The following is an 11,293-nucleotide window of genomic DNA, read 5'->3' on the forward strand; positions in this document are numbered from 1 at the left end:
GCTGACAATGTGATGCCAGATTCCCGAGATGAAGCAAGAAAGATTTTGCGAAACATGGGGATGGATTACAATTCTATCCACGCTTGTCCTAATGACTGCATTCTTTTCAGAGGGGAATACAGACATGGAGAAGTGTCCGAAATGTGATTCCGAAAGATATCGAGTAGATCTCCACGGGACAAAAATTCCACAAAAGGTTTTGCGACATTTTCCTCTGCTTCCTCGCATCAAGCATTTCTTCGAATGTAAGTCCATGGCCGCCCTAGCATCATGGCATGAGGAGAATAAATCTTCGGATGGTGTGCTACGAATTCCTGCAGATTGCGCATCCTGGAAACATATAGATGAAACATGGTCGGATTTTGCCAGGGAAGCTCGAAATTTGCGCTTAGGCCTGGCTATGGATGGCGTAAATCCATTTGGTCAAAGATCAACATCTTACAGTGTATGGCCTGTTGTCATCGTCAACTACAACATTCCCCCATGGTTGACTATGAAGAAGGGGCACCTATGCCTAAGCTTGATTGTGCCAGGGCGATATAAAGTGGAGAATATGGATGTGTATCTTCGTCCACTATTGGAAGAGCTACAACAATTGTGGATTGGCATAGAGGTGGTGGATATGAGCCGACACACAAGACGACGGAATGCTTTGATCAGAGGCATTCTAATGTGGACCATGCATGACTATCCCGGGCTAACAGAATGCTCAGGTGATCTATTGACACTCCTCACTCAGACACTGTAAATCTTGTTTTTTCCCATAGTTGATCTATTATCATGTGTATACATGCAGGGCTTCAAACAAGCGGATACAGAGCATGTGTCACATGTGGACCTAGACTGAATGCACGTAGGGCGCCCTCACTGAAGAAGCAAATCTACGAAGGTCACCAAGCGTATCTTCCAGAGAATCGTGTGTTACGCGACGGCTTTTTGGGAAGAGAGCCACCAAGGATGTCTGCACAAGCATGGTTAGAGCAGAAGGAGATGTGCGATGACGGATTGCCTCCAGGGATGAAGAGACTATCTCTATGGTACGAGTTACCATACTGGCCCCGACTCATGATCAATCACTTGCTCGATCCAATGCACATATTCAAGAATGTGGGTAATCTACTATGGGACCATCTGACCGGCAAGAAAGATACTTTGGGAGCCAGAGTTGACCTTAGAAATGTGGATCGTATGGAGCAATATTGGCCGCAAACAGCGTCTGATGGATCGATAAAACTCCCTAAAGCACCATGGATTTTCACAGGAGCCCAAGAACGCAAAGTAAAAGAGACCATTCAATCTTTGCGGACCCCCACTGGCGTAATGCACTCCCTCCGAACGTGTTTTACTAAAGAAGGAAAGCTTACCGGTTTGAAGTCACACGATTGGCATAAAATGTGTCAGGTACGTTCATAGTGGACTTTTATATCATTGCATAAAATGTGGACTTTAATATCATTGCTGCACATACTTTACAGTTTATTTTACTGGTTGCCATTGAGGGATGTTTGTCTCTCGACATCCGTAACACAATCTACAAACTTGCAAAGCTGGTGCAATGGATCTCACAAAAGGAGATCAACGTAGACTCCATACCATTCGCCAAACTAAATGCTGCGGAGCTTGTGTGCATGTTTGAGAAACATTTTCCTACTACCATGCTAACCATTCAGGTGCATCTTCTTGTTCACATAGTTGATGAGGTGGAAATAGCTGGCACAGTTCATTCCAGATGGATGTTCTTCTTAGAACGTTTCATGAAAACGCTTAAGGGATATGTGCGTCAAAAGGCACGTCCGGAGGGTAGCATGGCAGAAGGTTGGTTGGTATCAGAGTACCTAGTGTACATTGGAGAGTGGCTAGATGGATTTGATAAAGCCCGGGACACGCTATGACGAACCATAGATGATGAGCGCATATCTGGGATTGTCATGTGCAATCTCGGTGTTGAGAAGAAGATGACGGAAGATCTAGAGGCTAAAATCAACCGATTTTGCATGCTTCACAATCCAGTGATGCAAAAGTGGATTTCACAATATGAGGATGCAAAGCAAGAGCGACAAAGGGCACGAATCGAGTGGAGACGGGGAAGACGACCACCGATGCACTATCCGATGGGTTTGGAGAGCCTACCAACATTCATGAGCTTAAGATGGTTGCACAACCAATTGAAAAGCGCACAACAATGCGGTGACGAAGTGACTGAGGAAGAGTGGGAGTACTCTCGGGGTTGCGCGACCAAGGTAAGTTTGCAATGTACGACTAGCTAGTGACTTTATTTCTAAACGTTTGAACGGCCACTCATAATCTTTGTTCGTTGTAGTATAAGTCATACACAGCAGCATGGTGTAAAGGTCGACATTTTAGGGTGGAACGGATCGACAAAAAGAATTTTACTCAAGATTGTGGAATCATGGCAAAATTTGAACAGTCTAGTCGATGACGTTCCTCTGATGCAGATCCTGTGGTGGCGGAACTCACTTACTTCGGCACGCTACAAGAGATTTTGAGGATCGATTACAAAGGATTTTTTGTCGACTTGTTCGACGTGCAATGGTTCAAGATAATCATGGAGGGTCGCAACGCTATTGTGCGTAGAGGAGAGTCTGGTTTTCTTGAGGTGGATTCTACTAAGAAATGGACTGACCTAAGAGACACTTTCGTACTACCCGAGCATTGTGAACAAGTAAGTATGTAAATAGTTAACATCCCCCTTTTACAAGTTATGTGCTTGAAAGCTCTCATGTAAGTTATGTGGCTCTGGCAGATAATATTTCATCTTACAAAGTCTACATCAAACTGGTGGTACGTCATAGAGGTAGCCCCTCGTAGTGCAAGGACGTATGAAGGCTACCATGTGCCAATCACAACGGCATCAATGGAGGAGATCAGAGAAGATGCTCAATCAGAAGCCGCTGCGGTGGTGCCAGACGAGCATCAAGATGCTACTACTCTATATGGGGTGCATGCAGAGGATCTACAAAATGAAACAGAGGATATGTGTTTAAACGGAGAGCTCTATATAGATATAGGAAGTTATGCTGAGTTATGCGAGGATGAGAGAGAGATCTCTTAAAGCCGCAAATATTGTATTTGAACAATTTTGCTCCGTGTTGTAAAAGCTCTGGCTCTCTAAGTACCTTCCATGGTGTATAACGCTATTTTCTACTCGCGCTCACATCTTTTGATTGAAAAGTCTGAGTTTTCGACTTGCCTCTTCTATCACTCAATTCATTGCGTCATTGTATTTATATGCGTCATTATGTCATTGTATTTAATGGTCTTTGCGTCATTGTCTACTCTATTCATTCAGTATTAAGTTTAAATATTCGTGTGTTTAATGCAGGTATGGATGATGAGGAGTTTCTTTCTTCTTTGTCACCGCAGCAGAGACAGTGGTACGTGGAGCGTCATCGCTCTGGCGCATCATCGCGCGTTCCTACTCCATCCGCATCTCCCTCTCTTTCGGAGCATTCGGCGCGCTCCGAAGCTTTGGTGTCGACGAGATGATCTTCACACTCGTCTAGACTTCGGCGCTCTAGTGGTGGCGGTGGCGGTTGTTGTGGGGATTCCGCCGCCGATGCCTCCACCCCGCCTCGTGTTTGACGAGGCTCTTTACCCTTCCCTTCTTTGCCCGCCCCCACACAAGCCAAAACATCGCCATCTACGCCAGGTTTTGCACGGCTGACTGTTCCTAGCAGCTACACACCTCTACCTACTCCGCCAGGAGCCACCCCACTCGACACTCCTCGCTTCGGGACCCACACGCCGGTGGAGACACCTGATGTCCGTACCCCCATCGACACGCCGCTAGAGACCCCTGCTGGGACACCCCGGTTCATGCATCATCGGCCAGAGGGCTTGCCTTACTCCGTCGACTTCAGCGGCGGCATCATCATGGATGATGACGGCAAGAAGGTGATATCGCGCATGCGTGGTCTTTGCTCTCAACTGTTTAGACACTACATACTAAACAAATGGAGTGAAGTACCAAGTGATTTAAAAGACAGAGTCATCAGCATACTTCATGATGAGTTTCCCGTTCCAACACGGGATCAGCACTTCAATGAAGACCTGATGAAGATTCGAATGCGCGAATACTGCAAACACAAGCGTTCCGAAGTGCAAAAAGCAATCAAGCATGGGTGGAACAGGCTAGATTGGCTGGCCAAAGAAGATTGGAAGAATGCGAAGAAAGCAGCGCGCGAGAATCCCGACAAGTGGAAGCAACAAAAGGATGCAGCCAGAGCGCGAGTAGAGGCAGGGAGCTCGCACCACTTGGGGAGCGGTGGATGGGCATCATTTGAGGCCGATTTTGTAAGTGTTTTCGCATTGCTCTTTATGTTCGATAGTTTCGGGTTTATGAGTTTTTTAATTCTAACATAATGAAATCTTTGTATATTTTGACAGTGGTTGATGACAGGACGTGATCCCACACCGTACGAGCACGAGTATGCAGGTAGGAAGGGCTTAAACGCCCTGATGGACATTCTCAGTTCTCGCGGCGGCATGGTTAGTATTAGGGTTTACTCTTTTCTTTTTTTTGTATTGTTTTATAAATGTCGTTATATGTTTATACTTACTGAAAGCTGTCTTATTGTCTTTTTTTGCAGAATCCGACAGATACGCCGCTTGGACGCGATGAGACGTCTGACTAGACGACGTCAGTTTAGCCGTAGCTAGATAGCATTAGTTTAGGGTTTCTCATAGCTTATGTATCATGAGACGGATTTTATACGTCTTTTTGAACCATGTATATTATTACATTTGTCACCGCAGTTCATTTTGCCAATCAATTCTTTATGCCTATGATGTTGTACAATTGTCATTATTACATTTGCCAATCAATTCATTTTGCCTATGATGTGTACAATTGTCAATTTTACGCTTGTCAATTTTGCAAACAATGCGTCTTGTGGGTGACTATTTTGAGTCTATTATCTACCCTTGCACTTTTTTTAAAAAGTGAATCAAGTACAATATGGTTGATGGGTGGCAGGGCATTCAATGCCCTGTCACCAAAAAAAATTTCTCTCGGGCGTCGCTATAACCGTCGCTATTTATGGCTCTGTAGCGTCTCTATAGACTTCTGTGTAATTAACGTCGCTATAACCGTCGCTATGAGCGTCTCTATATAGCGACGCATATAGCGACACTCTCGTAGCGACGCTATTAGCGACGTCGGGGGTTATAAAAACCCAGTGTATTTCCGTCGCTAACAGCGTCACAAGAGCACACAACCTCTTGTAGTCAGATCCATCGCCATGCAATCTATTTTCTCATTTATATCCAATTTTCTATGAATAACAAATTTAAGTATTTTCTGATGTCTCTTATATGATATGTAGTGCAATTTAATTATACAGTTTGGTTGTCAATAGAGGGTTGTATACTGACAAATAGACTACCAAACCAAGGGTGTTAAACCAACCCTCAGTATTCTAGACAACTCAATGCATGAATCCAATCTTCATTCTTGTCACTTGACCCTCTTCTTGCTCCTACACCCTGGATGAGCTCAGTGCTCAAATACACAATATCATCAAAATGAGCTACCACCAATTTGGCTTCAAATACCCGAAGGTTCCTAGATTTCTAGACTTGGTTTAGATAGCGAATCTAGTGATTTTGGGTGCACACCAAAACTATGTGGATTTGGATTCGACACCCTCCCAAGATCAGGTCATCAATAAAGAAAATGATCTTCCAAGTCTTCCAGACCCATTTGTAGATCTTAACGGCCAGCCCCCGTGAAGTAGGACACTTGTTGAGTAGATGAAGCGGGTCTTTAGAGGGTGATCTGTAACCATAGCAATTGTCAGTGCCGATTCTTCTGGCACACACTTTAATGCTAGTAGGAAAGGCTCCTCAAAGCTCCTTCCAGATGAATACTTTCATGTGTTTAGGCCATTTAACTTCCCAAATGGCACTAACACTCTTTTGCTAGCACTCTTCCGACCAATTTTTCTTCCAAATTCTGGTGAGTGGGGCAAACCAATCCGTTTTTGTATACCAACACATTATAGGTACTCTGTCTTTTGGCCAATGTTAGGCTCTCCAATCTATTTCTGATGTGAAGACAGTTGGAGGAGAGGATGACAACACTTTCAAAAGTCTACTGATCATGAGCCTTTTGTATAAACCCAAATTATGCAACTATGGGTTTTCCTATTGATCCAAGTTGGAGGTGGCCTCCTTAACCCATCACGCTTAATAACAAGAGACCTAGGTTTGTGCCTTTTTGTCCTTGTCTTGCCTCTCTTTTAGCACATTATCATGTGCATTTCTTTCCAAATTTACTCTTTGTACTATCACTATTTGTTTTACCAATCTGTCACTCCATAAGGGCGTTTGTTAGATATTAGGGGGCTTGCCATCATGGTAAGTAGTCCCCATCCAATTTCCAATAACCCTTAGTGAGCCACGACCGGGTGACTAAAATGTAGGTCAATGCATAGCCGATGCAACATCGTACCTTGCGCCATGGCTTTGGGAGGATACGTCTCTACCATTGCATTGCATGCATGCTCATGTCTATACAAGGTGAGCATCTAGTGCATTGCCCATGTTGGGATGTTTTCTTTGTCTACTCAAGTCATCTTAGCCGCTAAGCCATTGTATGCTCACTCTCCTCACATGAGGCATTGGAGTTAAAGTTGAGTCAAAAGAGTCCTAAAAAAGATGTTCTTCTTTTCTTCCCTAAGGGGGGAAGTCTGGAGTATAGGCCGAACAAGCCTTGGTGTGAACTCCCTTGTAGCCACTTGATGATAATATAAATCAAGAGGAATTGGGACTCATTCGTGGCCTTGGTCTGTGCCCATAGGATGATTATAGCAACCATAATCGACAATGCAAATATACAAGCATGTTTATCATGTTTGTGCATCTATGTCATTCAAAGTTTTTTTCGTGGCAAACTATTGCTATGGCCTCTATTATGGGATTAGTTTTTCATATTGAATCTCAACTAAGCCATGTGACCAGTGCTCGCATATCTTAGTTTCTAGTTTGAATTTCCCGATTGAAAATGAGAAATCCCACTTGTATTCAATGAAACCTTGATTTTCACTGTAAAAGATTCGGGATTTTATTGTAAATCTTGGAAAATACCCTAAATTTTGGCATAAATCTTGGTTGTTTGACTAGTTTTCCCTCAGAAATCATGGCAAAGAAAATGGTTCTTTTTAAGCAGTGCACCATGCATGCATTGCTATATTATATGAGATAAATGCACTTGGAACTAGGTTCATTATCATGTGCCATCAATAACCATAGCACGGCTCACGTCACCACATGCTAAGTAAAAAGGCCCAACAATAAAGTGCTTATCAACTTTAATCACCCCTTTTCTTCAATTATGTAGGGAGCATTGGGGACTGATTAGAAGAAAACATCAAGAGTTTGTGGAAAATTGGTATGGAGATAATCAACAACTAGGTACTCCATTTTGAGCCAATGCAGCTGTAGAGTCATGCGCTTATAGAAGAGATGGTTGGTTCTATAAGAGATGGTTGGTTTGAATGTACAAACCTTGCGTAGCAAGTTTTCCTTGTAACCTTTTTTTTTTTAAAGTTCCAGAAAAATTAAGGTGGCTTGGATCCGTACATAAGCCAGACCGTTCTGGTGTGCACCCAAATCACCAGAGTTTGGTTCCTAAATCAAGTCTGGAAGTCTAAGAATCTTCAGGTCCTTGAGGCTAAATTGGTTGTGGCTCACTTTGAGGATATTTTGCGTCTGAGCACTGAGCTCATTCATGTTGTAGGAGATAAAAGAGGAGCTAATATAGTTAACGATAAAAGTGGCACCATGCTCTAAACTGCTTAGATCACTCGAGAGGTTCTTCGTAGCAGTACTCATGTTTTGGCGTTGGTTGTGGTTGTGCCCAAGCCCCTTATGGAATCGTGGCCACCTCAAGACACATGTTGTGCGTGAGGGCGATGTTAATATAGATTCTCTCCACTCACAATTGTGAGTATGGAAAAAAAAAAGGTACCGGCCATCTTGCATCTCACCCTCAAGTATTGCAAATTAAAAAAGCCTTTGAAGTAGCATGTTATGATAGACTAGAATGAAAAGAATGATGAGAAACCACAAATTTTATGGTACAACAAGAGCATTATTATGTGCAAAAAAAAAAGAAAAACTACGAACAACAACTGCTTCAACAAAATGTGTTCAAGCAAAAAAGCTCATATTTTCACAGAAAATAGATAAGAAAAAATACCCAATGACAAAAGTAGCACTAGAGTCTAGAACCAAATACACAGTCGGGGTAAATCGTCAATTGGAAGGAGAAATACTATAAAATTATTAAACAAGAAAGATCCACATTATGGGGTAGGGAAAGGTCCCCAAGTGATCTTTTGCTACATGTAATGTGGGCAGCTGCATGGCGATCAGCGGAGGCCGAGAGCCATGCGGGAGCACACAATGTAGTCGGTCATGTGTCGGGGGGAGGTGAGACAGATGGCAATTAGCTTATACAACTTTTAAGCGAAACTGGCAGATGGCAGCTACGTTGACGTATGAATAGCGCACTGCATGACTACAGTCACAACTGCGGTGGCTTTTATGATCGATGCTCACATGTTGCAAATTCTCAGTGCTTACGTGTCAAGCATCGGATACATGGCAGAAACTCGGATTCTGTGCGCTGATGTGTCGGCATGTGCAATCATACCAACAATTGACGTCGTGAAGAGTGGATTCCGTAGAGGAAAGCCCAGGAGATGGACGGCTGTAGTGCACTGCCTCCCGACCCCCTACCATGACGGCCAATACTATGGGCTTTATAGTGCTTAAGACTTTTTTATTTCGATTCCGAATAAGGTCTTCCAATGTTCATCACACTGCGCCTGAGAGAAATTAGTGTATAATGTGCGTTTAATAGGAGGGATACGTTAACTCATAAAATATAGTTTATGTTAATGTTTTTCTTACAAAAAGGATTTTTACTTAAAAATAAAAAACTCATCATCTATCTATACTATTATAAAAGGGGGAGGGATCCCCCCTCTCCCCCCCTCTCTTGACACATTGCAAGAACTCCTTGAAACGACAAGTGTTCTCTGCAACCCTCGGCCACACAATGACGCAGACAGAGAGGGAGAGAGAGAAGAAGAAGAAGAAGAGAGGCAGTTGAAGACCGTCGGTCGTACTAGTAACTTCAATAGGAAAAAGAAATCATTTTATTGCCTCACAATATGTAAGTATCGGGTTTTTTAGTTATCATTTGAATACACTTGATATAGATGATTTCTTACAAGTCTTTCCTCCCTCTCGTTAAAGTGATCCAAGGTTAGGGAACGGAGAACTACTGTCGTCCATCTGCTGAACATTAAAAGCCGTAATCTGGACTGCATCCTACCAATGCTTGCCAACTCAGCACCCGGAAGGTTCATAGACTAGTACATTATGCAAGCCTTGTCGTGCTGACACATCAGCTCAGAGAATCCTCTGTCGTGCTAACACATCAACACATAGAATGCTGAAAGCAACGAGCCACTGCTTGATTGCTTGCCACACCAGCAGCAGTTGGAATATGTTTTGCATGCAATTCTTCAACAACCAATCATTGGTGTTCAACAGACGGAATGTCTTGGCGTGTGTGATCTGCCTGTCTGCATAGTTGTGTCGCGGCCCCTCTCCCCTAGACATTTGACGACCGGGAATGTTCATCCACATACCATTCCCTTCAAAGAGTGCTCCCACTATGGCTCCCGGCATTCGCAAGTCGCCATGTGGTCGCCCTAGGCTTTCAGGGAATGGTCATGGACCATTCCCTACACCATCACTCTTTGCTATTGTAGGCTCAAATATTATGGAATCTCCAATAAGAACGTTCAATATGAGTTCTAGTCAGCGTTTACAAGGTATTCATTTCTTCAAAATCAAATATATTTGCAACAAAATGTTTTAACTTTGCTACAGTACACTTGTCACCATGGGATTGGAGCAAGTCACATAATATCGGTTGACTTCTAGTTAAACACAAAACTTGTGAGTTGGCAAAGCCAATCCTTTGAAAAATACTTTGAAATATAGTACTTACTAGTATGGCTGGCTGCCTTTGGCGGCCTCCCTCTCTCCCCCTCTCTCCCTCTTTATTGCATGCAAAGGGATTTTTTTAGTTTTGACTTTAACCTTAAGGTCGCAGATTGTGACACGTGTAAAGGGCTCCCCATTCCACCATATTATGTTAGTAGAAGTAGATGTTAACGATTTTTTGCATTGAATTTACAATATTACTCTTAAAACAAAGAGAGGAAGTCGAATAATAACCACACCTGCAATTGCTTTTCCAGGCATTGAAGCTGGGTAGCAGGGATGATGCCACGCACGCCACCGCCGTCGATGCTGAGAATGGTGATTCTGCCACCCTTTTCCCCGTGAAAATTGAGTGGATGCATGGTTAGGCCTAATTTAAAAGATGTTAAAATTGGATAAGCGGAGGTTCTCAAAAGGATCAGAGAATCAGCACCACGTACACAAGTATCTAATTATAAATATGCACTGCCTCTGAAAAAAAAAAAAAAAGAGAAATGTAACAAGTGAGTGTGAGCTGGTTCAAATGTGATTAGGGTTGATTATGCACGTGAATAATTAACGGATAATAATTTAGGGTGCATGGCGCAGTTGCTATGGCTGTTTATAAGGATAAAAGGATGTTCCATGATTAGGGTAATGATTGGTTGGAGGGAGAGAGAGAGAGAGAGAGATGGTCTGTATGTTTGTGTGCACGTAGAGGTCTCTGTATGAATGCGCGCATGCGCGCGAGTGCACTCCTAGAGAGAGTGTGTGTACGTAACACTATGTAGTGTGTGTGCAATTGCAAAGCCCAGAGAGAGAGAGAGAGAGGGGGGCGGCGGTCTGCGCACCTGCAACCGTGCTTGACACCTGCGCTTGCAGCATCTCCTAAGCAGCGTGCACAGCAACATTGGCAAGTCTGCTCTCTCTCTCTCTCTCTCTGGCTCTCTCGCATACGCTCGTGCCACGCCCTCCGCCCCGAAGATAGACGCTTCCTCCCTTTTTAAGAAATCCTCACCCACCAAGTTTAGGTTTTAAGAACGCTTCTGCCACCCTTTCGTAACGTTATGCACTGATCATATGGTCATCGAAGAGACTTGCTAACGTATGTCATATACATAATTTTGCGTATTGCATAATACATGCAACCCTCGCAAGAACATATTATTGCCTTGTGATTAGTCCCCCTAGAAGATATTAACAAGCTATGCCATTCTCTAAAAGCTTGGAACTACACTCCTACGATACTCGGAGGAGACTAGCCTCTTGC

The 11,293-nt window shown here is 43.4% G+C and overlaps 1 protein-coding gene across 2 annotated transcripts in view; it reads right to left on the minus strand.

Annotated features, from left to right (window-relative positions):
* Positions 1 to 11,004, minus strand: part of LOC147428174 (patatin-like protein 2) — a 73,093-nt gene extending 62,089 nt beyond the window's left edge. For both annotated transcript variants that reach the window (XM_086497271.1, XM_086497269.1), the window contains exons 1-2: positions 10,875 to 11,004; positions 10,284 to 10,414 (exon numbers count right to left, since the gene is read on the minus strand). In XM_086497271.1, the coding sequence (XP_086353397.1) occupies positions 10,284 to 10,414; positions 10,875 to 10,908 (165 nt within the window). In that variant the 5' untranslated portion in view covers positions 10,909 to 11,004. The remainder of the gene's footprint in view (positions 1 to 10,283; positions 10,415 to 10,874) is intronic.
* Between the last annotated feature and the right edge of the window lie 289 nt (positions 11,005 to 11,293).

This window comes from Adiantum capillus-veneris, chromosome 23 (genome assembly GCF_014529385.1).
Source record: "Adiantum capillus-veneris isolate H3 chromosome 23, ASM1452938v2, whole genome shotgun sequence".
Taxonomy (NCBI): domain Eukaryota; kingdom Viridiplantae; phylum Streptophyta; class Polypodiopsida; order Polypodiales; family Pteridaceae; genus Adiantum; species Adiantum capillus-veneris.